Genomic DNA, 27,189 nt, shown 5'->3' with positions numbered 1-27,189 from the left:
TGAAGTTCAGGTATGTGAAACCAAAAACATTCCTCTCTGAATAGATTTCAAGCACCTGTGAGCTAAGAAGACATGGTAGCCACACTTTTGAGCGGTTCCAAGATTTATCTGCTGATTTATATTTTATCTAGAGGACATTTTACAGGTAAGATATGCCTTTTTGCTTTGTCTCACAGGTGGTGGTTTTATCTGAGGTAATGAAAGGATATTTGTCTGGATTATTGAGTTTTTTGGCCCCTTCCATTGGCCCGCTTGCCCCAACTTGCCTGCAGCAAAATCAGATGTTCTTCCTTATTCAGATAAGAGAAAACTTTATTCATAATTAGTGGTCTTGCTAAGGTAAGGTAAGCAACACTATTGTTGTTCATACTCAGGGTTAGGGATTTGAACGAACCCCAAAGTATTTTAATTTGTTTGGTGTGTAAATTAAACTGCACTGTTTGTGCTACTACCGCCATGAAACGTGCTATCGCTATTAAAAGCAAAATGATTTTCATTTGATAAATGATAAAATGGACTATTTTTGTCCAACAGTTATTATACAGACAGGTTATTTTGACTTAAGCCATTAGTATGAACAGGTGCTGTTCACACAGAATTGTATTAAAAATAAAAATAAAAAAAAATAGCCGACAACTGTTAATATAAATGAAACTGGGAAAAAGCTTAAACCAGCCTAAGTTGTTTCGCTGGACTTAGCTCACAGGTCCCAGGCAGTCCAAGCTGGTTTTTAGCAGGGGGTGAGCTGATCTCCCAGCTTGACTAGCTAAAACGTGACAACAACCAGCCAAAATACCAGCAATGCACAATGCATTTATGCAAATTAGCTTACATTTTAAAATGTACTCACTGTCACTGCTTTGTGGTAAACAAATTTATAATTGAACATGGCTCCAATTTAACCGAGTGTCCTTCGTTTTTAAATATTTCAGAAACTTTACAAGATATTAGCAAGTACATAAAACACTATGAAGGCCTGTCTTATGACCGAGAGCTCATAAAACAACAGCACCAGCGCATCAGACGAGAGACTCATCCAAACAAACAAGAGCTTCATCTAAACTTCAACGCCTTTCAAAGGTACTTACGATTTTAAGACGTCCAAACATCTGTATTAGTCCTCCATACTTATTAAATATGTACATGAACTTTCATTAATAAGCCCTGATTTTTTTGGTAGGGAATTCCACCTACATCTCAAGCCAGATGTAAATGGCTTCACAGAAGATTTCAAGATCCAGTCAGAAGATAAAACTCAGATGGTGGACCTCTCTCACATATACTCAGGAGTAGTAGAAGGTAGGACATTTTGCAACACATTCATTGTTTTAAATGCCACACAGTTCTCATCTATAATTAATGTTACTAAGATGAAACTGTTCTTGTCTCAAAGATGAGAGTGTATCCTCATGTCAAGGGTCTGTTCTCGAGGGCCAGTTTGAAGGCTCCATTACAACAGCCAATGGGACGTTCTACGTCGAGCCCATTGAGAGATACAGTACCTCCAACACTGACCACCATTCCATCATTTATCACGAGGATGATGTGGGTGAGTGATTATATTATAGTGATTATATTATCATTTCTTTCTTCACTGAGGTAAAGCTGGGAATTAGTCCTAACAAAAAATTGTGTTTATTGCAAAAATAATTTTATTCTTCAGTATTTTTGCTATTTTCCAATAAAGACGAAAAATCCATAAACCATGATAAAGGCCTATTGCAGGCAGAACTTTTCAATATAGCTAGTAGTTTAATATAATAATGACATGGTTTCAAAGGCAGGACTTAGACTAAGCTAGGATTAGGCCATAGTTCAATTAACATTTAAGTAATTTTATTTAACACCCTTAGAAAAAACATTACTGGTGTGCATCTTGAGACAAAACAAAGGCACTGATATATTTTAAGATCGGTCAGTGCAAATTTCTTTCAGTTGAAACCGCTCAGAATTACATTTTAATCTAGGACTAGGCTTAAGCCTTGCCTGTGAAACCGGGGGAATGAGACTTTCCCAACCCGATGTGTTTTATTAGGTGATTTTGAATGAATTTGTTCAATGTGATTTTTAGAAGAATATTTGAATTTGAATTTACACAACCTCTAATTGTTTTATTTGGAAAGTAAGATAAAAAATAGTGTTTAACAAACTACTTTTTTTGTAGTTTTAGCTTGGAAATTGGAATTATATTTAATTAATTAATTTTATATATTATTAGTAGTATTATTATTATTTTTTATTGACTTTTTTTTTTTTAAGGAAACCACCAGAATGCGCACAGCAATAACAGCCAAAAAAAAAAATAATCATATCTACTTTAAAGTTACGGTTTTAAAAATGAGATTTGTATTTCAAGTGGTGTTGCTATTATATTTGATTTCGTTTGTCCAAACATTCATTGAACTGTGTGGGGTATTTTTTTTTTACTGTAGTTCATTGTTGTGCTATATGAGTGGTGTAGAAGTTGCATGCAGGAGAGCCACATGTGTTACACATTATATTGATTGTTCAAAGAACAGAAATATTATAAATCTCACAAATGAGTCTATTTATACCACAAACTACAATGATGAATGTGATAGAGAAGGCTGATAATGACCGTAATGCATTTATTGTTCAGCCAAGCCATTTTTAAATCCTAATCATCTTTTTTCTTTGTCAGCTGACATGGAAATAATTGTTTTAAGTAGCCAGTCTAGAGAGGATTAAAGATATCTGCCATGCACTGTAAAGTAACAGGATGGGATTTTCTCAATGGTGTAATGAATATATAGTCTGAGACCACATTAAAAATATTATACTTTTGTCTCTTTTAAGGATGTTTTTGCCATTGAGCATCCAAACTCTTTTTTTTTTTTAAACTTCAGATTTGTTTCAGATGAAGCTCCAAATGCTCAATATTAGATTTTACAAGAATACAAAACAAGTGCATTTTGACTAGTGGTCTTGCACCCTAAATAGTTTTGATGCAGTTTCTGGGATTTACATTTGCGTCTGTACACCTCTTTCACTGGGGTCGTAAAAAGACACGTGTTCCTGTCTTTGTGTAGCAGTAGGTAAACATTGGCAGAGAGACAAGTGTATGTATAGTCTGAGGATATTGGTGGTCATGTGATCTCGTGGTTGAAGTCACACCATACACATGTGGTTTCAAGGTTACTCTAGATTATTTCCCATGGAGACAGGGGCTTGATATATGTATGTGTGTATATATATTTATATGTATATATATATGGATAATACATGTAATCTTATCCAGTTTTGTAATTTTTACTGTAAAAATATAAGCTACCATATTACTACTGAAAATTAAACAAAACAATGTGGTTTTACAGCAAAAAAAATATTAAAATAGGCAATTTTGTTACATTAAACATATCATTCTCCCTATAATGTCTTTCTTTCTCTCTCTCTCTCTCTATATATAAACTAAATTGGCATCCAAAAATACTTGAAATTGCGCTTGAAATGTTTTATGCATTTTTTAAAAAGCAGTGTACTAATTTGCAGCAATTTAAAGTAATGGATTTCCTGCTTGAGTCGCTTGAAGACTAAACTTGATTGTTCAAATCAGATCTGTTATTTATACTTATCCCATTTTTGGTCAACGCTATGGTTTGTCTGCCATCTGAAAGTTAAAACGAACAGGAAGAGGAGCAGCTTTGATTAGGTTTCACTGCAGCTGGCTGGGTTAAGGAACCAACCAATCAGAGTCGACCGCATGAAAAACATAGATATGAACACAAAAACAGGACAGTTTAGCAAGTTTGTATTTCATTATCAGTTCACTGCCATATCTCAATGCTTGGGTTTGATTTCCATGCTGTATAATTCAATGATGTAAATGTAACTGGGGCTGGTTGGATTTATAAACAATACAAGAGCTATTCCAGGTTAGTCTTTGATTCTGCAAGTGTTCTTGGATAAACATTCATTTTAATTTCCGCTCCCCTCTGGTGTGGATTGTTTCTCGATAAATTCAGGCATATTTTTCCTTAAACAACTCCCAAACCTTTCTGCCCTGGTCTCCACATGCACAACTACTTGAAAGAGACGCACGCAGGATGAAGCCAAAGTCTGGAAGTAATTCCATCAATGGGTCAATGCCCGACGATTACCCTTTCTTCTCACATGCTCCATTACTCTCTACTCAAACTCACTGATCCAGGAACGACTTTGCTAGCCTTTTTGTTTATAGAAACTATAATCATGTTCCAAAGAATGATCTGAAACCAGTGGTGGGACCTTGCTGTCCACCTTATTTACATTTAAGGATTCTTATTGGTTGATTCTTGCACACCAGGATGGTGTGATCCAATCACGTTGCTTCTCTAATTAAAAGTCAACTTGACAGTTATTCCCAGATGAACTCTGAGTCATTTTAGTGTAGCCTAGGTAAAACTTAACCAGGCTGTTGTGGATGTCAACCACCTGACTTTGCATGAGCTCGTTTTTTGCTTCAAATTAATGTTTAATCTGATTTGTGTCATTCTTGAGACCTTCCTGAATGTGAATTCATAATGTAAAAGTCTGAGAGTCAGTTACCTTAAGTTTTAAGGTCATACCGTCTATGTAACCCAGCTATGTTATGTCTGGTTTTATCTATTGATATTTGCACTTAGTGTAAATAGCATCTATCGCAAATAGCCGTGCCTTTATTTTTTTAGTGAGCGAATGTTTAAAAATGCTAACTTGTTGGCATTAGTTTGTGTCTCAGCAATCTTAGTTTGATGCATAATAGGCCTTAGATTAAATGGGTCAGCCGTACGGCTTGAGAAGGCTTTAGACTTTCTATCACGTGATAAAACAGAGATAGAGAAAGCTACAGGCACACTGGGTTCCCACTTGTTCTGTAAACATTTGTGAAAGTTGCTGCTATGATAGCGGGGACCCGACACATATCACTGAGAGTAGCTATCAGTTGTTTTTGGTGCACCTACAGCAGATGGAGGAGGGTTTGGGCAATAGAAGAACCGTTTTGGAAAGAATCTTAGTGTAAAGAAAGAAACTTTTACCACTATAAAGAACTTTTTGTGTAATGTAAAGGTTCCATTGATTTTAACGTTTTTTCATGGAACCATGAATACCTATAAACCTTCATTTTTAAGAGTGTGGCCACTTTTGATTTGGGCCAGTTAGCAACCACCAAAAGCACCCTAACAACCAGCAATGCACTAAAACCACCTTAGCAGGACCCTTACAACCACCCACAACACTTCGCATTAAGGCAGTAACGTTTGCATGGTTTTTCAGAAAGAGTATTTTTATTCTTCCTTTCAAATTTAGAAAATAATACAAAATAAGTTAAATTCAGGCTAATTAGAGAAAATAAAATAACAAAAGATTGTGCTATTTTTAAAACGTACTCTCTTTTCCTTTACAAGGTACAAGTGAGAATCAAGTCTATCCAAGTTTAGTACTGTTAGAAATGTTACAATGAGGTTTTTCAACATAGGTCAGAAAAGTCCCGCTTGAGCAAGCATGTTGGTTTTGCAATGAATTCATAATTTCAAGACTGTACGAAAGGGTCCAAGGTTTTTGCAATCTTTTTTTTGTCAGAATGTCTGTGTGTCATCTAGTCTTTTATTTCACAGGACATTAAACAACAGTTTTTATTGTGCAAGCTATTCATAAAATCTTACAGTATGTTTCGTGAGAGATTTACATCTTTTATTTGTTCTGTGTTTCCTGAATGAGGCCCAAAGAATTACCCATGAACATTTATGACATATTTATGATATTTATAGAAGAAAAGTTTTTTTTTAAAAGAACTTCAGGATGGTGAAACCACTAAAATGTCACTGAAACTAATTTGGATGCCTCCATTTTGATATCAAAACAATATTCTGATTAATTACCAGTTTTGTAGTATATTATTTATGTACTATCATAGTATTTATTAACATTTTGAATTAGCTTTTTATTTTTCATTTTAGTGTATTTATAGTGTTTTAGTAATTTTATGTGCTTTTGTCATTTATTTTTTAATGTTTCTGTTTAGATTTTTTTTTTTTTTTACTTTTAGTAATTTTAATACTTAAACCTATATCAGTTAGTTGCTAATGCTTAGGGTTAGGGTTTTCTTTCTTCTAGTTTTTTCATCTAATTTATATTTTGTCTTATTTCAGGTTTATTTCAAGATTTTTAATAGCTTTAGTTTTACAGGTAACATTAACAACACTGTTAATTACAACATTTTATCCCTTGCTTACATCTCCTTAGTAGTCTACTCCCATATTATAACCCTTTAATATGTTTTTCCACAGACAGTGCTCCCTTGAAACAGGCTCATGTTGGCTTCTGTGGTGCCAAGCGGCTGCAGCATCTTGTCCAAAACCACCAAGAGGTCAGACATGACTTCACCTCATTTCCAGTTTTGTCCTGTACAGTGTGTCCTTACAAACCCAAATTAGTTCTTTAAAAGGAGCACTAAATGTAGAAATAATTTTGAAATCAGATGTTCAGAGCATTTTAGAAGATTGCACGTGGAAGTGGCCGACATTACATCAATGCTTCGCAATGCTTTTGCTCTACCACCTTGTCCTGTTTTTAGGAGGCGACCTGCTGCATGGAAAAGAGTACTATCTGTCCAATCTATCTATTGTTTGAAGCTGGTTGGGTTAAAGCCATTTATCCCAAAATGGGTGCAAGGTCAACCTGCCGCGTCTTTAAATCAGATAACACGCTACCATTATATTTTAAGCTCATATTTACTACAACACATCACTTCCACTTGTTCGGTGGCAGCATTGAAAAACCAGATGTGCTTAGGGAAAAGCTCTCTCTTGACGCCTTCTCAAGGTTGTGAAATCTTCTCCGTCTTGTGACCCACAGCAGATACCAGTGTCCAGGTCAAAGCGGAAGGTCGACCAGTCCAAAACCAGCTGTCTTCTACACCTTTATGCAGACCACCGCTTCTACAAACGCTTTGGAAGTGTTGAAGCTGTTGTGGCTCAGGTGAGTTTTCAAGATTTTTTCATTTGACATCTACAGGCTGATAAACACAGTACTTTTCCTGTTGACTCTAAAGTGTTGCCCCCCTTCGGTGCTCAATCTCCACGAAGTGGGATTCACAGCATGTTCCTTCGTTAATCCCACTGGAGACTTCTCCGAAATGGTGGGATTGTATGTCATCAATGGAACAAAGCCAAGTTCTTTACTTTCGCTGTGAGAAACAAAGGACTTCGAGCTGCTTTGGTACAACTTAATGTTATATAATGTTTGTGTGCTGAAGATAAAAGACAGGATTTCCACAAGTTAAAGTAACCATTTGTTATCTTTTATCTGACGAGTTTTCCAGATTGGTGTATTTTGGGGGCTGGACCGCCTGCCTTATGACTGAGATCTCTGAGCTTTTACTTTGGGGGTAGTTCCCATTGTCTGCGTATTATTTTTAACGGTTACGCAATGTTTTTGTTTTACTCTCCACAGCTGGTGATTTTTATAGTTTGACCAAATCACTGCATGTACGAGATTCCTGAAAAGCAATGTTTCTGCCCAATGAATAACTGAAAAACACCCTTTTAAATGATAATGGCTCTTTGTTATTTTGTGTTATTTATTTTTTTTGCCGGTTTCTGAGCTGGAGAAAACTAGCTTTCATAAGTTTGGGATTGTTAAGATTTAATGTTTTTAAACGAAGTGACTTATTTGTGTATTTATTTGATCAAAAATACAGTAAAAACTTGTAACTTTTAAAAAATCTTGTAACTTAAAACGTTTAAAATGTATTTTAAAATGTAATTTATTCCTGTGATGCAAAGCTGAATTTTCAGTATCATTAATCCAGTCTTCAGTGTCACATGATCTTTCAGAAATCCTTCTAACAGTAACATTCAAAAGAACGGCACTTATTTAAAATAGAAATCTTTTGTAACATTTTAAATATTTTTACAGTCATTTTTGACTCATTTAATGCATTCTTGCAGATTAAAAGTATTAATTTCTTTTAAAAATGCCTTATTCTTTAAAAAAGATTTGTATGTAATAATATCACACAATTTAAATATCAATAAAGATATATATATATATTCATATATTCATATTTATTATTAATCATGATATAATTAATATATTGATATTTAATATTAATATTTAATGTTAATTATATAATGTTTATATTATTAATAAAAGAAAAATTAATTAATGAACATAATTTTTTGAGACCAGTAAAAATGACAGGCTTTTTTGCATAATACAATTTACAAGCTTAATATAAATTTGTTTTAAAATTTTCTTCCCTTTTTTATTTTGTGTAACAATATTTATCTACAGGTATAGTAAAACAAAACAACTTAAATATTAAATATAATAACATAATATAAATAAACTAAGCAAATATAAATAAATAAATACATTTTATTGGTGCTAATGCATATCAATATAAATATTAAATTATACTTAAATTATAATAAGTATATATTATATTATTATAATAATGTATATATATATCACATACTATGTTGTTATCTATCTATCTATCTATCTATCTATCTATCTATCTATCTATCTATCTATCTATCTATCTATCTATCTATCTATCTATCTATCTATCTATCTATCTATCTATCTATCTATCTATCTATCTATCTATCTATCTATCTATCGATTCAGAAGTGTTTGTGTAATTGGGTGTAGGTACTCTGTGTGCCATGCCACAGTGTTATTCCATGTTTCCATATACACCCAGTGCTGTGTGCTAATATGTGGGTCTTGGCCTGCTCATTGTAAGGAACAGAGGCCAGATTGTCACTCATATTCATCACCAGGCACTTTTACCCCAGAGTGCTTTCATTCCTTCTGAGGCGAAATGTGCCTCAATCCACTGACAGCGACTGGGGCAAGAGACTCTCTGGAGGATTCACTGTTGCAACTGAAACTCTGAAGAGCAGTGTCTCAATTGATCAAATAATATGATAAGCTAAATTAATCTGTCTGTCTGTCCTTCCGTCTGTCAATTTGTCACTATTTCTTTCTAATAAGGTGTCAAAGTGAAGTCAGTTAATCATAAGCTTAATGTACCAATATGTTTTGCAGGTTGCCTTCTACATGAAAGCAGTAAACGACATTTACGACAAAGCTGACTTTGACGGCATAGAGCTGGTCAACTTCAAAGTGAAATTCCTCACCGTAAGGTCCTTGTTGGTCCAGGTTTAAACAAAATAATTATGGCTGTATTATACATTTTGACATTTTCTTTTAATTGTCCTTTTTGTTTTAGTTTTTTTTATTGCCTTTAACTTCAGATAATTGCATAATATTTATATGTTTTCCTGTTAATTGTTTGTTTTGTCAAAAATATTTATTACAAATGAATTAATGTTTATTTATTTTTCTTGTTTGTTTTATTATGTATTTATTGCTTCTTAGCTTTAGATCATTTCAGATGATTTATTTTAATTTTTTTTAACTTTTTATATAATAAATAGTATTTCTTTATTGTTCCTTAAAGTAAAGTAAAGTAAAGTCGTGACGTATTGTCAAGTATGGTGACCCATACTCGAAATTGGTGCTCTGCGTTTAACCCATCCAAGTGCACACACACAGCAGTGAGTAGTGAACAAATGCACACACACACACACACCGTGAACACACACCCGGAGCAGTGGGCAGCCATGCTGCAGCGCCCGGGGAGCAATTGGGGGTTCGGTGCCTTGCTTAACTGCAGATAACTTCAAAATGTTTATTTATTTTCCAGTTTTTAAGTAGGATATTTATTTATTTTTTGCCACTAAACTTTGTTTGATGACATTTTGTTTTTGTTTTATTGTAATTAATTTTTTTTACCTCTTTTTTAAAATTAATTTCATTTCATTTATATTCGGATATTTATATAGTTTCCTGGTAATTTTTGTTTAGTTTAGTATTTATTTATTGCCTCTTAATTTTAGATTTATTCAACCCAATCTCATGAAAGAGCATATAAATAGTACGCCAAATGAAAACTCGTGGTATTGATACACAAAAATGGACTTTGGCGTGTCATATGATACGCATCTACCCCACATGTAGGGTATGTGAAGAACTATGTGAAAACTGCATATCATATGCACGCTAACAAATTTCGTATCATATGTATGCAAAAACTGCGTATTATATGCACAACAAACACGTGCATATCATATATACGCCAAAGTCCATTTTTGCGTATCGATACCACGACTCACGAGTTTTCGTTATTATTTGGCGTACTATTTATATGCATTTTCATGAGACCGGGCTCATTTATTTAACTTAAATTCCTCACCATAAGGTCAGTGTTTTGCACGTTTCACATCTCATTTCTGCCATACAGAGTTCTCCTCTCATGCCTCCTAACCTAATTCTTCATCAATGTCAGAGATTTAAATGCACAGCCTGGAATGACATGGTCGCTAACTATTTCAGGTGATCACCGAAGAAGATCCCAGCAGTCCTTTGGGCAAGGCCCACATTGGGCCTGAGAAGCTTTTGAGTCTGTTTTCAGAGACGAACTGGAACGACTACTGCCTGTCTTACCTCCTGACCAACAGAGACTTCAGCGGGGTTCTCGGTCTGGCCTGGGAAGGAAAATCAGGTAATTTCAGCCCATCCGCTCTAGACGGATCACAACACAAGCCGCCTCAATGACGCCATTGACAAATGTCACGTGGAGGAATATTATTATACTCAATGCTGGTCGACTGGGCTTATGCGCCATTTAGGCCTTTGGTATGTGACCTCTACCCACAGTTGTCCTTGACGCGACATGATATTGAAGCAAAGCTAGTCTGATAACATCACTCAAACCCTAGACACCCTATTGTAGTGTGAATGGTGGGGGTCTGGGTGTGGAGTGGTGGTCTTTGGGAAGTACTTCTAGGAAAGAATGTGCTCTCATGTAAAATTCAGAGAAACAACCTTCCTGGAAGTTTTTTTTTTTTTTTTATGTAATTGCATGTGCTGTGAGAGTTTTATGAGATACAGGTGGACAAGTTTGCTTATAAGAAACCGCAAGACTTACACCAGCAGACTCTATAATTGCGTGAGTAAACCAGAATACAGTAATGCAAGGACATTTAGGGCCTTATGTAATTGTTTTTATTTTTTTCAGATTGAATTTTTCTAGATTCTAATGTAAAAACATATCTCGAATAAATTGAAATGATGAAATTTAAATAATTAAACATCAGTTTATGAAATGTTTAACAAAAAATATATTTTTGGACACTATAACCCCCCCTCCTTTAGATAAATTATAATGATCTAAAAGCATGTATAATCAATTGAATTCATAAAGCGTTAACAATTTAATTATTTATTTATTTTGTTATATAATGATAATACTATTATTATTTAAATTTTTTTATCAAAGTCTGTGTTGTCTGTTTGAATTTTTCTGAATTTGTCATTTAATATAAATTTATTATCAAAAACTGTGGTAATCAGACGAAGGAAATTTAATTAATCTTTTAAACAATTTAACAGTTTAATTAATCTTTTGAAATGTAATCAAATTCAAATGGACAATTCCTTTTATTTTTGGGCGAACAGTGCTGGACAAAATAAATGTATGTGAAAATTAAAACCTGGAAGAGAAAGTGTTTAAAATTGCTAAAAAAAACAAATTATCAATTGAGAAGTACACTCAACTGTATTGCTTTGGTTCGAAAAAAAAACAAAAAAACTTTCTTACAGTATTGTCCCACTGTTTTTTTTTGTTTTTTTTTTTAACCAAAGCAATACTTGTCTTGTTGGTACATTGTTTGTAGTAAGTTGACCTCGTAATGTTCCTCTCCACGACACAATGAATGCTGCATTCCTCATTAGCAGCTTCCTCTACATGACAGGACATGACCTAAGCTGTCGCTCCCTTTTAATCTGGACATCTGCGACATCCTGAATGTTATAAATGAGACATCTCCTGCCTTTATTGCTCAATTAATTCCTCTACTTGGCTCAAAAGACCGGCTTAGGCCAGCATTAATCTTCATAGTTCATACTGGTCTAGCTTGTAGGAATAATATAGTCATGCAGTCCAGCAAAACGGTCCAGTGTAAGCTAGTTAGTTAGGAAGCCCTCATTGGACACCAGGACAATTTACAGTTACATTTTAGCTCAAGTTGGCATCAAGTTACAACTTATATGTACTAAATATTTGTGCATTTCCATTGGACACACAACCCGATTTAAACAAAGTCATTACAGAAGTTGTATGATAAATATTTTCCTGTTTGTTTGTTTTTTATCAATAAATATATTTCATTATTTATACTTTTTTGGGGGGGGATTTTAGCATTTTTATTTACTAATACTATTATATAGTATTTTTTGTTTTATTGTCTCTCAATTTTAATTAATGGATTTATTAAGTTATATTTTTATGCATTGGTTCATAATTTGTTAATACTTGTTCATTTATTCATTAATTTATTTACCTGTTTGTTTGTTTGTTTTTTTGCACGAAGCAAAGAAGACCTTAGCGGGTGCAATCCAGCCCAGTAAATCATCATAACACTGATCCAGTGCTGGTCTTTTTAACAGGGAAATTCCCTCATCTAGCAACACATTCCCAACACATTTTGACCCTCGATGACTCTCAGATCTGTCAGTTTTCATAGAGGGGATGCTTTGTAAATGCACACTGGCCTCAATTCGGTTACAGTATCTGAATGTCACTGGGATCTCCCGCGGCCAGCAAATTGAGCAGTCATTGTTTTGATTATTATTGTTGGGGTTGGAGGTGCAGGCCACCGGCTGAGGTCCTAGAATGATGCCATGGGATTGACCGCAGTGCCTGCTGTGATTGGCTGAGAAAGGGGGTGTGAGTCCACAGAAGTAGTGACATGTGACCAGAGAGCTATGCATGTTAGACCTCTACCCCCACCACAATACCTGGGATAACCGCATTCCTTTATCCGCATTTGCCTCCATGGTGAAACCCTCACATGAGGAGGCACATAGGTTCCTTCATGCACAATAGCATTTAACCACCATGCAAATCCAGTATCAAGTTGCATGCAGTTCCATATGGGATGGGCCTTGTGTGTAAACTTGTTCATTCAGGCCTTTTTTGGACAAATATAAAAGCAGCAATGACTTTGATGTGACTTTTTAGTGCTTTAGCACTCAAACATGTCAAGAAACCTGATGGATGCCAACACTAACATCTTCTAGTTTGGCCCTGGAAGGTTGAATCAAGACATCTGCAAGTCCTACAACAGTCTTTTGGCCTTGTTTTGACTGGGCTTGTTGTCACTCATTTATTCCACGGCGGACTGGGCTGAAGGGGTTTGTGGGGGCTTTCTGCCAATCGTGCTTACCCAACAAAGACACACTACCCTTAAGCAGCTTGGGAGGTTGTAGAGCGGTCATTTTTTTGTGGGTAGGTGGTGGTTGTAGTATTTTAATGCATTAATATTTGGACATATCGACTTTAATGTGTCCTCCCATTTTATTTATTTTTATTAATAGCACTTCTTTTATACTAAAGTCGAAATGAAAGGATTAACACAATCTCATTATGTTTCACATTTTGTTGTAAGACATAAAATACATCAGCTGTATGTATTTAAAGCTTTTACTTGTCTTGAAAAAGGCGGTTGTTAATAAGTGGCTGAATGGCTAATATAGAGGTTGTTTGGGACATTAAACATCATAATGCTAAAACCCCAAATTTTACTCACTAGTCCATTTGACAGTGTTGTGTTTATGGTTGCGCTCTTGGAAACAATTCTAACTCAAACTTTTAGTTAAAATGTTGTTTTAATTTAGATTGAAAGAATTGTCAAAAGCTTGGCAGCGTCAAAGCCATGTAACTGTGGTGTGGTTATATCCTAGACTTTGCTTTTTACTTCTGGCAGTTGTATTTAGGTTTCAAAAATGCAGAAAAGTTGTTCATTTTTGAAGATTTTAATTGTAATCATGATGAACAGAATGTGCAATGGTGCGGTCACATGAGTGGAACTGTGAAATTTCTTGGGCAAAGTTGGTCCTTTGTCATAGTGTAGCTAAGCATGAATGTTTACTTAGAGGTCACATCCAAACCAAGCAGCTTTATATTGGCAAACATGGCAAATTCCAGTGTTAACAGTTAATTGAATTTGAATTTTAAATGTTTTTGGCACAAATGTCCCTCAAAGGAAATTGCAGATTGTGTGTATTCCTGGTTAACCTTCCTGCAGAATTTCTACAAACAAAACTAAATGTGACGAACATTGAGAATCATAAACATTTGATGGTCACAGAACTTATTGTTTTTGTTAAAAACCAATGGAAAAATTATTTAGGTTTTTGTTGAGGGAACCAAGGTGATGCAAACTTCTGGGTTGGCTTTCAAAAAAAATAAAGTCATTTCTTAAGCAATCTATTGGCCTGGCACAATAAACCCATTCAGAAGCTTTGGTCTAAAAATATTCCTGTGTTGTTAGGTCCTGTTTGCTTTCCTATCTCTCAAATACTTCATTAATCTTCACTATTATTGTTGGTTTGGACTTTTTGCTGATTGTTTTGAACAATCATGATGGCTGTGTTATGGTGCAAATCAACAGCCTTATGCCTTAAAACAACTTGTGACAAAAATGGCTCCATGTGAGTCTAGTGGAGAAAGAGCCTGATATAGCAGTTGTGAAAGGCAACAACATCCCTGGGGCACCATCCTGGTCACCTTGCATGTTGTTAATGAGCTCAACGTTCTGTAAAAATCCCTCTGACCTAGAGTACACCAGAGTAAACAGTTCACCTTCATTTCATTTGGCACTCTTCTTGGTCAGTTGGAATGAGTAAGCTCTGCCATGCAATGCATTTATATTCCATTGTCTAATTGGATGTAGCTCACATGCTTATTTTAATGTGTTTGTCAGGAAAACACCATTGTCCTTCCAATAGCACTATTGGCAGTTGGGCATGGTCTGCAAGACTTTCAAATTTCAAAATATTTCTTAGCTGCCATTAAGAATTTAGACATTTGCATTTGAAACTTCCTATATTTATGATTGTTTGAACCACAGTGGCAAATGACTCAGCAATTCCAAAATTAAAGACCTGTTCCTCATGTGATGATGAGAGCCCTAAATGAGAGACAGATGACGACCATAGAGCCTCTATAAACCCACAGTTCACATATGTTTTATGTGAGCCAGTTTATCCAACCCCAGTGTATGTTTCTTGTAAATTTCTCCGAGACAGGCCTTTATAAAAAAACAACAAAAAAAAACATGCTTTTGGCCTGAACACAAATCTCACAACATCTGAGGAGCCATAAGCCTGAGCTTTGATTTTCCGGAACTAAGAGTCCACAGCCTGGTTTAAAACAGTCCAGGACTTTGGACTTTGATGGACAGGCTGATCTTGACCAGCTACAAGTCTAACCCCTCTTACCACCCACCAGCAGACTTTAGTCAGCAATGATGTTATTGGTTAGTGCTTGCGAAAAAGACCAGATGTTTGCGATCAGCAGTAAAATCAGCATTATATAAGTCTGAAACAAAGGGGAGCCCATGTGAAAATAAAAAGTACACAACTCTGCTAGGGGTTCTTCTCAGTATGTAAATCATGATTTCAGATATTTTGGCCAACTGACACATCCATTTCCAGGAGACACGGTACCTTTGCCCTGATCCTATAGCCAAGGGATCTAAATTAAAACTCAAGAGAAATGTCCTGAGTCAATCTAATCAATCTAAAAAATGTGCCTGAACGTTGTATATTTTCTATACTTTAATTTTTTTATTCTTAGATAACTGGGGAGGGATCTGCTCTGAGATGATTTTGAAGGGTGATAACAATTCCAGCCATAACACGGGTCTCATCACACTTCAGAACTACGGCTACTACCTTTCTCCCAAACAGGTGCACCTGACCTTCGCCCATGAGTTGGGCCATAGTCTTGGAGCCCCTGTAAGTCTGATGCCTTTCACAGACTAACCTGTATAGTTAAAACCAACAACTGACACATGCATGAATGTTTAACACTGGGTTTGGGCTGCAATCTCCATTGGCATCATTGCTTTGAAAATGCATGCTACTACGCTGTTGCCAAAATGCTAGATTATTTTTGTTTGATTGCAGGCTTTATCGTAGCATATGATGCTATAGAGCATGATGAGCTTGCTGCATATCCAAATGCCTTTCAAAGATTTTCCACCTGTAGCAGCCATGTACTTCACTCTTTCTACGGCTCTTTGGCAGATTAGTTCTGCTCTGCTTGTCCACCACCCTTTACACGCTAAGCCACATTTGCATGGCTCATTGTTTCCAGACTGAATTTGGGATACAGAGCAGATCGGAGGATCCACAAATCTTTGATTTCTGGGGAGGCCTGGGAAAGGGGCCAGTGGCCTTTGGCCCACTTATCTCATTTTACTTCTGGAGGCTTTAATGTGCTGCAGAGTTTCTGTGAATTAAGAGAAATACAACACTATAGTGTGCATAATTTGTATACCTGGTACTGCTTCCTAGACATTGAAATATAGAAATTAATTAACGGAACAAGTAAATTACTTGTATTACTTGGGCCAATAAATATATAGTATTAAAAATGAATGCTTGTTCAATTGTTGTTGCAGCTGTTTAATCGATCCCCAATCGAGGAGAACAACTAACTAGTAGTTGATCATTTTAGTTTGATACTCCCAATCTACATTTTACTTAATGTGTCATATATTCTGTGGCAGCATGATGAGGGTTCTGACTGTGGAGGCCTGGAGATCACCGGTGGCAAAGGCAGGTTCTTGATGTTCCCTCAAGCCTCCTACAAGTTCGAGCATAACAACGACAAGTTTTCCCCCTGCAGCCTTCAGCACATGAGTCGCATTCTGAATATCAAGAAGGACAAATGCTTTGTAGGTAAGACGCCTGAACAGATTCTGGGATGAGATAGGTAATGAACATTAGCTTGTCTTAGTCCTAAATCTCTCCTATGGGCTTTATTTCCATGGCTGATCAGGGCATGAGGTAAACTTAACTGGCTGAAGATGTACCTGTTTTGTCTTGTCAGTTAGTGAGCTTCCCATTTGTGGAAACCGTATCGTAGAAGAGGGGGAAGAATGTGATGTGGGCCCTGATGAAAGTGATCCATGCTGTTACAGCTCAAAGGAACCTGCAGGCATTGAATGTCGACTGAAGCCCGACAAACAATGCAGGTTTGCATCAATCCATTTTGTGTCAGAATGACCTGTAGTATTTTTGGACAAATTAAATTTCTTAACTGTAAGGTGCCAAATTGCACCTTTAACCCTTGTGGTCCATGAGTCCATGCCTTGGTGATGTAATGTCAAATTGACTGTTGGATAGTAGACTGTTGGATAATAAAGACTGCAACAGTGCAGACTTTCCAAAAGAATGTATTATAGTGCTTGGGGTGCTAGTGAGTTCCTTTTTGAGCCCTTAATAGCTTACTTCAGGAGCCTCCAATCCTGCTACTGGAGGTGCCAACCTGAATAGTTTAGCTACTGTCTTAATTTAACACCTGAACCAGCTAATCAAGGTCCTCAGGATTATTTGAAGCTTCCAAGCAGGTGAGTTGGAACAACCCTCCAGGAGCTTGTTTGAACCCCCCTGGTGTAGGAGGACTACTTCCAACCGCCAAGGAAGTAAGCTCCAACCCTAGATAACTAAACATACACAAATCACTTAATCAAGGTCATCAAAATTACTCAAAATGAAATGACAGTTGTTTTGTAGAACGGTCAAGCAAAACTTTCTTGAAAGGTGGCCCTTCAGGAACTGGGTTGGACTTCTCTTTCATAAGGCATAGTGTCCAGTCCTAAACTCTGGAGGAAGGTGGCCCTCCAGGAGCTGGGTTGGACACCCCTTCGGTAGAGTCTTGTGGACTTCATGGAAATTTGCAAATTAAGTCTACATCAAGAGTACTATTTGGGTTGGGGCCTAATAATGCCTGAACTGATTATGGTACACTAAACCTACCTTCTTAAATATGATCTTTGGTAACTGTTTGCCATATATCTGTCACAGTCCTAGCCAGGGTCTATGCTGCAGCTCCCATTGTGTCTTCAAGGAAGCTGGTCTGATGTGTGAACGCCAATCTGAGTGTCGCAACCGAAGTGTATGCACCGGTTCTTCTGCTGTATGTCCAGAACCTGCTGCCAAGCCAGACATGACAATATGCAGTGATGGTACACGTGTCTGTTTTAATGGGGTATGTCCAACAGGGACAATCTGGCTATTTTTTGACTATGTACTATTTTAAATTGGATTGCAATCTTTGGAACTTGCTATACACATTTTGTAATTGATGAAACCTGATCTGTTTGTTTCAGTCCAGTGTAATACATATTCAGTATACCTACATATTTACATGGGTTTCTAATTAGAGTCAGACTTAAACTCATCAAGATTTTATACTAGTTTCAAACCACATATGGCTGTAGTTTGGCTCATGTTTGTGAAAATCAGATTTCAATAATTTTTCTGCTATTCAAAATACAAAAAATAACATGTGAGTTCTACAAAAGTCAGAACAGCCTTGAGGACATATATTATGTAATAAAAATATGTGATGTAATTGAAAACACTCTTTTTTGGGGGCGAAAGTCATAAAAAACATTATATTGTCATAAATACAATATGAAACGATATACTTTATTGTCCCCTTAGGGGAAATTTTTCTTGGGCAAAGTGTATACTGCATATACAGATCACATATAAATAACCAAATCACATATATATCACACGTAAGACATACTAAGCATGGGGGCAAGAAATAATATATATTTGTGTGAGGAAGAAATTAAAAGACAAGAAAAAAACAAAATAATTGCTTTTGTGGGATGATCAGTATAGTATGTGTTTGGAATGGAATCATTCAGGCTTCATGAGGATAGTAATCATGCAAATTGGGTATATTTTGCCTATTATCCTACCACACAATGTGACGTCCTCTATAACCAGTGTCTTGTGGCTTGATGTCACAGGAATGTGGCCTGTCTCTCTGCGCATTGTATGACATGGTGCAATGTGACTGCCCGGGAGAGAACCGGACGGAAAAGTGCCACATGTGCTGCCAGCAGAGAGGTAACCACAATGTTCCGCCACAACAGAACGTGTTTACTGCTTCAAATAAATTAGATGCATAAACAGCTATGGACTGTTTGCACTGACATTATACTGCTCCATAAATTTGTAAATAAAGCACACATGTTCTTGTATCCGACTTATATTTTTCTTCTTCTGTATTTTCTCTCCATAGATAAACCTAATACTTGTGCAAGCACCACTTCTTCGGTTCTTTGGCACTACTTTAGTGGGAAGCATGTGGCTTTGGTTCCTGGGGCTCCGTGCTCTGGAAACCGAGGCTACTGCGACAGGTTCAAAGTGTGCCGAATCCTAGACGCCGATGGCCCAATTGCCAGGCTCAAGAATTCTTTCCTAAAATTGGATGAGTTTGATGACCTGGCTGATTGGATGAAGGTTTGTTGTCAGCATTTGTTCTAATATGGGATGCTATCATCTTCCTTTTACTGCAGAGATGGCCTTACTAATCTTGTGTAAAGTAGTTGGAGGTAGCTTTAACATTTGTAAAAATTGCCAAGGATATATATTTTGGGCACCTAAACCAAATGAACCAATAGGAACAACCCGGAGAACCCTAACTGCATAACTGCAAGCTTAAAACATTCTAGTGAATATATGTTTGCTATTTTTTTAAACTTCTCTCTTCTCATTTGCAGGCACATTGGTGGGCAATACTTCTGGGTATTCTCGCCATTTCAGCAGTAATGGCAGGAACTATCTGTGTTTTTGGGCAGCCACTTGAGATTGATGATGATAAGTAAACATCTCTCCACTTGGAGCGTTCCAACTGGCAAAAAAACACTCCCTGCAAGCAAGAAAACATTGTTTTTGAGGCAACTTTTGAATGTTTAAAATATCTGACTGATCACTAAAGCCTGTCTAGATGCACAGCTGAGTCGACTGCATCTGTTCAAACATAATTTGAGTTTACTTCGCCTTCTCCAGCCATGTGTCTCACACCATTGGTCATTACAAAGTTATTGTAACTCCATTGCTGATTTGAGAATTGAATATTCTCTTTTCAACAATAAACCATGGTGCTCTCAATAACTTTGTACACCATGTCTTTGTCACCTACGTTTATTTCAAAGATATCCAAGAACATGAGACTGCGATTTTGAGAAAGCCGGATTATCTCAACATAGTCAATGACAACAGATGGCTGTAGATTCATGGAAATCTAACATAGACAACATGTTTTTTGGAAAGGCACAATAAAAATACAGTATATGTTAACCTGAGAACGGCTTACTTAAAGTTGTCTCTGCTCATTTGTTTCCTCCGGAAATCAGAGGCTCAGAATGATATCAGCAAGGTTAAAATTTAGTGTTTCGCAAACCTTTGACTATGATGAGTGATATCACGACACCAATTAGTTTGAGCTGCTGGATTTCATCATTTCCTGTCGTCCTTGGGAGGGGTTACCATGATAAGCACTAAGAACTAAGTGACATTTAGGCTTGAATGGGGTAAAATGGTCAAGATATATTTAATGGGAAATTATGTAATCTTGTTCGATTATATAAATGTGTAAATAATTAAAATAGTTCATTTGTATATAATGAGTGATTGTGTGCCAAGAAATTAGGGGGGAAATGCTAAATAAACGTATAAAACATTCAAGTTCAGATTTCAAGACATTAAAAATACATAATGTTTAGCTCAAAGATATAATTTATTGACTTTTTGTTACAGTTACGTACAGTTCATTCAATTGATATAAATCACATTATTTTTCATAAGTGTCAGTTTGTACGATGTAGTAGACAGATTAAATGTCAGTTAGAGTATATTTTATGCAGCATTTTTCCTGCTTAGGTAAGTCAATTATCTATTTAAAGTGCAAAAGATACTTGTACCAACTGTAAAAGATTTAACACAAACTAGATTATTAACTTAACTGTAGTTATGATTTATTTGGCCTCTAACCGGTGCTTTCTTGATGTTAATTGTTCCTTTTGCTCAAACAACATAAAACATTCAAGATTTTAAGTAATCCCTGCTGAAAAAAACCCCAATAGAAATTATCACAGAATTTGTAATGGTTTCACTGGTTATAATGGGAATTATATTGGTTTTAATGAAAACTCTAATGGTCCCTGTGGGTCTATATTGGTAATTTTTATTGGTGGCTTGTTAAAAAAAACCCTAATGGAATATGTCCCAAAACGCATTACAGGAAACCATTTTTGAATGCTTTTATTGGTTAATAGTTGATGGTTTGTAGTGGAAATCATTTGAATTTCTGTGACGGTTTCTATTGTTTTTGTGGTTTTTTCAGTAGGGATGAAATTTAGTATTTTCCCTCAGAGAAAAACCTATTGAAGTGACTGGATTTTTCACACGAAAATTTGCCAAAGCAATCGTAGGCTAAATGTGACTGGACCAATAATGTAAAACTTGTGGAGTATAATTTCGTACAAAACTCTTAAATTATTAAATATTTTTTTAAGACAGAACAGATAATGTAAAACAATGCTTGAACAAAGTTAGCTGTTAGCCAGACGCATCATCATTACAAATGCAATTTCCAACACATAATATAATAAAATCAATCACATTTCAAGGTTTTTCAAGCCTATGGCTTACCCTAGTACAAAAGTCCACAATCCATTTGATTGAAACACATTCATAGCAACACGTCATATATCCAATACAGTACAGTCAGTGCAGTTGCAGTCTTAATAAATAACAGCTGTATAAATACATTTGTTGAAGTGCTTTATCAGAATCGCTTGTAAATCCTTTCATTGGCTTTTCAGTTTGGGCCTGTGTTGGAATAAAGAAAATTGAAGTTATTAGAAATATTTTAGATTAAATGTAAATATATTAGCCTATAGACAACTAGCTATTGTTACCTTTTAGATAAAGACTTCCATGGCTCCTTGCATTTCACAAATACAACATCCTGAGTTGAACTTCCTGTCTGGGGATCTTTCAGACACAACACAATCCTAAATAATAAAGAATAAAAGCTCTTAAAATTGTGTAAATGTCAATGCATTAGAAATAAAACATCAGATCAGGTGTCTTTTATTCTGAAGAAACCTAAATTTTCCACCAAAATATTTTGTGAAAATGAATTTGAAATGCTAAAACAGTAGATATGTTCAAAATTATGTGAAAACGCAAATTTGAAGTGTACAAAAGCTTTTTATGTTCACTATATCTAGTACAAATGTTAGAAAACATACTTCTTTTGTGTCTCCCCGGCTCTGATTCGGATTTTATGGACCAGAATGCCAGAATTTGCAGAATCTCCATACCACCACGAGGAGAGCAGAGTGAGTAAAGAGTTTGTGAACTCCTCCAATTTAATCTTTAGCATCAGAAGATCTCCAATGTCCTTCTCAGTTACCACAAGGAATGAATGAGTTTTATTGGGGGTGATCTTCTCCTGTCTGCTTGATGAAGTTAGTGAAGATAATTAGCAAATGGAATTTGACTCATATGCACACTATATAGTCATCGTTAAGATATATTTTTTTGATTACTCACATGTTCAACTTGAGATCTTCTGCTTCTCCATTGGTGCCATAAAGTGAGACTGTCAGTGCTGGCTCCATCGCTAATTGATTTATTTTTCCATGGAAGTTGATTTTCAGCTGATAGTGGAAAACTGAAAATATTCAGTTATTATCGTTAACTCAAATTTAAACCATAAATAAAAATACAAAAACTTGAAAAAAATATATATTTCAGCTATCAAATATTTCAACTGCCAAGAAAACATTTCAAATTTGTTTAGTTGAAGTACTACAAATTTAATTATTTTGAAAAGATTTGCATATAGACAACAAAATTGTCAAAATGGTCTTTCTTCACACGGATCGGTGAAAATGACTACAAATGCCGGGCCAGTAGTTGGCGATACCTCTAGACTGAACATGTAATACGCATGCGCACACTGTAAAAAATGACCATGATTTTAACGGCAAACAACTGTGAAAATGCAGTAAAAACCTGTTAAATGGTTAACGATAAGTTCCTGTAAAATTTACAGGGAAAAACCGTAAACTGACGTTCCCAGAATTCCCTGCTTTGCATTTCAAGTTTTGTTTGAATTTGATGTTTTTTCTTTGAAATAACTATGTTTCTTCTTAGTTTTTTCTTATCAGTTATGTTTATTAGGGTTGAATGTTACATCTAATGTTGTTAAATGAATGTTTATTGCATATTTGTTTAATGAGTCTCACCATGATGGTGTTTAGTGCTTGTGTGAATGAAACTGTGCACCTTTTATATATGTTACTATTTAGAAGCTGCTTGTGATGGGCTTTGGTTCATCATGTGACCTTCTCATCACCACCTGCATTTGGTGGTTATCAGTGTATTTCAAAGGTACAAAACAGATTTCAGTAATTTAATAGGTAGGTATTTTAACATTATATCAGTTAATGAAATTGCGGTACTTTACTGTAAATTTAAGGTAAAACCGTAAAACCTAAAATGTTGTTACCGGATTTCTTTACAGTAGAATTCTGACAAGCACAGCTGCCGTTTTTTTACCGTACACTTTACGGATTTTTTTTTACAGTGCATGACTTTACTGTTTTCAAAAATTTTAATAATTTACATGGAGGTGATAATTGTATAATTTTCAAAAACATGCACTTTAAAACACATTTCAAAAATCAGCTTTTTAAGTTTACCAAAATGCCGTTGACGTAAATATGGAAGCTCGTTTCGTAAATATGGAAGCAATTGCGTGTTATAAACTCAGAATTGTGACATAAAAAGTCGTAATTCCTTTTTTATTTTTTATTCAGTGGCAGAAACGGGCTTCCATAAATGAACGGCCGAAATGCATAAAGGGTTTTCTGTTTTTAGTTGCAAATGGTATTGTCTAAATTCCCACTAAAGCGTGATAAAAACTATATGGAAACAAAAAAGCAACTAAATTATTGTTTAAATTACGGTTTCAAAATTCCTCCTCTGAAACTTGGCACTGACCTCTGAACGGCATGGAGCCTCGTGTCTTGGTGAACATCTGGACACTTCTTGCCTTACGAACTTTGCTGACGTCATAGCCCACGGTGTTGCAGCGGTTCTTGCGACACTGGAGGCATATGCCGCGGTCGAACATGTCATTGCTCCCGCAGCTGTACACTCTGCCAGCTTCTTCCTCATTCAGCAGGGAGTCGATGAACAGGTGGACGGACCGCTCATGCTCGCATCTGATGGCATTATTTAAGGCTAAGGGTATTAATGAAACATAATTGATATGATTTTAAACTTAAATATGATCTTTTAAGACATATATGTAAATAATCTGGGTTTTAGCCGTGAAGAATGATTTCATTGTAGAAAGGTTGCCAAAACAGATTAGAAAGCCAGATTATGAAAAATGTGACACAACCTACTCCTGATACATAACTAATCTCTTTCCATCTTTGGGAAAGTTACAAATAACAGGCATTTTTAGAAAACTTGTGTCAGTATTATTTTAATTACAGCAAAATAATTCAAAATCAAATTCTTAATAAAAAATATGTATTAATTGTATTATTTTAAAATGTTTTAAAAAAACGTAAAATGCTATTTTTGTGTGTGTGTAAGTGAATATTTTACAACATAATATTTTATTTAGTGCTATTAGGATTTTCAACAAATCAGCATTATTAATTAAAAAATAAGAAAAATGTATATATTTTAAATTTATTTATTTTTATTTATTTATTATTATTATTTATTTTGTTAATTGTATTATTTATTTAATGTATTTTAATGACTTTTCAGTGTTGTTCAGATTTATGATAAATCAGTGTTTATTTTATTAAAAATAAGATTTTTTTTATTTTACATTAATTAAATAAATTAGAATGTATTATATTAATCTTATTATTTTAAATATATTGTATTTAAAAAAAATTAATGTGTAAAACATTTAGATTTTTTAAATATTATACAATATGTGTCAAATTTGCTACAATCAACTTTTCATCAATCAACAATTCATCAACCAGTGGCCCATATGCATGTATACGTAATCTTCCCATGTTTTTTTGGAGGAAATATTGGAGTAAATAGTGAGCAAATATATACTGTAGATGTCATTGTGAAAAGCGTTACACAAATAAATTAGAATTTAATTGAATATCCCAGATACGTGTCTTTACCAAGTATTCCATAACTGGCAATTTTCTCCAGCGCTCCTCTCATGTTGCAGCCAGGCTGGAAGCTTCCTCCATTAGGGTATATATCCACATGGCCAACTGGCTGCTTGATACCGATACTGAGACCCAGGGAACCTCGGGTGAATGTGTGGAGGACATCTACAAAATGGGCATCATCTGGGGACAGCCGTCTGTGGGCGTGGACCCCTTCAAAGTCTGGTCCAGCTGGGTCTAGACCTGCAAAAAATCTAATTGTTGTATATGGTTTTTAAGACCTGTTTTAAAGAACGCCAATGAACCTACCTGTGATTCGTCCAACTTTATTGGTTGCATGACTTCCAGCAAAACCTGCAACGTGGGCACCAAGACTGTAGCCAATGAGGTGCAACTTCTCCAGAGGAACACTGGCAGTCTCCTTATGAATTGGGCACAATGATGGGAATTAAAAACCTAGAATAGCAGTATGTGTAGTTTGATTGGATTTGATTTGCTAACACAAACCTCTAACCAGTCAATGAAAAGTCCGATCTCTTGTCCCACTATCTTCGTGTTTTGTGCTGCTACCACATAATGGTTCTGTGCTGTGTCCAACCAATCCACAACAATGACGTTAGCATCCTTCTCCCTGTTATAAAGTGCGTCAACCAGTTTTTCAACCCAGCTCTCAAACAATCCACTTACCTAGGGGAAAAGAGATAATTTAACACTAACATCCTGAAAAAGAATCATCTGAATTTATTGAATGTTTGTAACTGTTGCTTTACCGTCCACCCATGAATGACCAAAAAGGTTTTTGAAGTGTTTTTGAAATTGCAGCTGTTAAGAGTCTCTGGTTTGCCATGCACAATGTAACACACGTCGTCATCTGGTTGGGATGGGTTTCTCAGAGAAAACTTGATGTTGGCTTTGTTGACATCTGACAGGTCTCGTAGATCCTCCAGAAAATTATCTACGTAAAGATGATAGCCATTGAAAAAGTAATATAGTACTATTAAAATGTACTTTAAATCAAATACATAAAAAAATCAACGTAAAAATGTAATATAAAATGTAAAAAAGTAAAACTATTTTTTTTTTTAATTTTACGAAGTATTTTAAAATGATATAATATTAGAATTATAAAATTGAGCATGCAAAAATATATCAACATAAATATATTAGTCATTGAAAAAAATATTAAAATAAAAATTAAATTCTAAATAAAAAAATTTAAATATACAATTAAAAATAAATCAAATACATTGAAAGTGAAATAGAACATCTTAAAAAGTCAAATTAAAAATGTCTATCAAATAAAAAAGTAAATTATTTTGTAATTATAAGTGTTCTAAAAACTCTACATTATAATTATAAAATTGTATGTAAATATATAATATATTAAAATATACTATTAAAATACAATTACTGTAATTTAATTACAATTAAATAGCTATAATCCCATTAAAATAATTATTTGAATCGAAGGCATTAATTGGCAATCTCACATGAAAATTTTAAATTTAAAAATAAAAAAATATATATTTTTAATGAAAATTTTTAATATTTGAGTAAAAACATAATATATACATAATCTAAAACAAAATATGTAATAATAAACATTAAGGTTTAAATTTTGAAATGTACTTTTAGGAAATCATCCATAAAAAAAATCATCTAAAATCTAGTCGACTCGAAGAAATGTGTAATAAAAGGGCACCTGGTGCCTTCTACAGACTAATTCATGGATTTAAAAGCTCAGACAGATGCCGGATATTAAAGTTTTCCCATCATTAATGCAGGATTTACGGTAGGAATTGAAAACACAGACATATAATAACGCCGCGGGCTAACGTTATCCGACTGCATTTCTCACGGCGCATCAACAAACATTTCAAACATCTTACCAAAGAGTTCGTTCGAGAAGACTTCTTTCTCCAGAGCAGCGACGAACAGACCAATGAAGCTTAATACGAGCCACGAAACGCATTGGAATGACAAAATGTTCATGTCTTTTCCGCGTAAACTTTGGGCGCTTGTGATCCTCACCTTGCTGTCGCGCTCCGTAACATAAACTGGTGCTGCTTGAATACTCGCTAATAACATT

The 27,189-nt window shown here is 35.1% G+C and overlaps 2 protein-coding genes across 2 annotated transcripts; one reads left to right on the top strand and one right to left on the bottom strand.

Moving 5' to 3' along the window:
• The first annotated feature begins 17 nt into the window (after nucleotides 1-17).
• Nucleotides 18-20,654, top strand: LOC306867474 (disintegrin and metalloproteinase domain-containing protein 10-like). The gene is made up of 15 exons (XM_079413137.1): nucleotides 18-145; nucleotides 933-1,080; nucleotides 1,181-1,299; nucleotides 1,394-1,549; nucleotides 6,267-6,346; nucleotides 6,835-6,957; nucleotides 9,037-9,129; nucleotides 10,387-10,555; nucleotides 15,695-15,855; nucleotides 16,632-16,803; nucleotides 16,955-17,099; nucleotides 17,932-18,115; nucleotides 18,891-18,990; nucleotides 19,166-19,386; nucleotides 19,647-20,654. The coding sequence occupies exons 1-15, from the start codon at nucleotides 73-75 to the stop codon at nucleotides 19,749-19,751; spliced, it is 2,049 nt and encodes a 682-aa protein (XP_079269263.1). The 5' UTR covers nucleotides 18-72; the 3' UTR covers nucleotides 19,752-20,654.
• LOC306867475 (lipoprotein lipase-like) lies at nucleotides 20,650-27,189 on the bottom strand. Its single transcript, XM_079413138.1, has 10 exons — nucleotides 26,990-27,189; nucleotides 25,871-26,055; nucleotides 25,608-25,787; nucleotides 25,410-25,521; nucleotides 25,110-25,343; nucleotides 23,944-24,186; nucleotides 22,489-22,609; nucleotides 22,185-22,391; nucleotides 21,849-21,944; nucleotides 20,650-21,759 (listed from the first exon to the last, which is right to left on the bottom strand). The coding sequence occupies exons 1-10, from the start codon at nucleotides 27,186-27,188 to the stop codon at nucleotides 21,738-21,740; spliced, it is 1,599 nt and encodes a 532-aa protein (XP_079269264.1). The 5' UTR covers nucleotide 27,189; the 3' UTR covers nucleotides 20,650-21,737.

The sequence above is a fragment of the Barbus barbus genome (assembly GCF_936440315.1).
Source record: "Barbus barbus genome assembly, chromosome: 49".
Lineage (NCBI taxonomy): Eukaryota > Metazoa > Chordata > Actinopteri > Cypriniformes > Cyprinidae > Barbus > Barbus barbus.
Note: the sequence above shows the minus strand (reverse complement) of the source record. Positions and strands in the feature narration are given on the sequence as shown.

What these genes read in the sequence shown, in the direction of transcription:
- LOC306867474 (XM_079413137.1), top strand. Translation starts at nt 73, where the DNA reads ATGGTAGCCACACTTTTGAGCGGTTCCAAGATTTATCTGCTGATTTAT. An exon ending in ATACTCAGGAGTAGTAGAAG is followed by an intron (nt 1,300 to 1,393) that starts GTAGGACATTTT and finishes CTTGTCTCAAAG; the next exon opens with ATGAGAGTGTATCCTCATGT. An exon ending in TCAAAGTGAAATTCCTCACC is followed by an intron (nt 9,130 to 10,386) that starts GTAAGGTCCTTG and finishes TAACTATTTCAG; the next exon opens with GTGATCACCGAAGAAGATCC.
- LOC306867475 (XM_079413138.1), bottom strand. Translation starts at nt 27,188, where the DNA reads ATGTTATTAGCGAGTATTCAAGCAGCACCAGTTTATGTTACGGAGCGC. An exon ending in TAAAGTTGGACGAATCACAG is followed by an intron (nt 25,344 to 25,409) that starts GTAGGTTCATTG and finishes GATTTTTTGCAG; the next exon opens with GTCTAGACCCAGCTGGACCA. An exon ending in TGCCAGTTATGGAATACTTG is followed by an intron (nt 24,187 to 25,109) that starts GTAAAGACACGT and finishes TAATACCCTTAG; the next exon opens with CCTTAAATAATGCCATCAGA.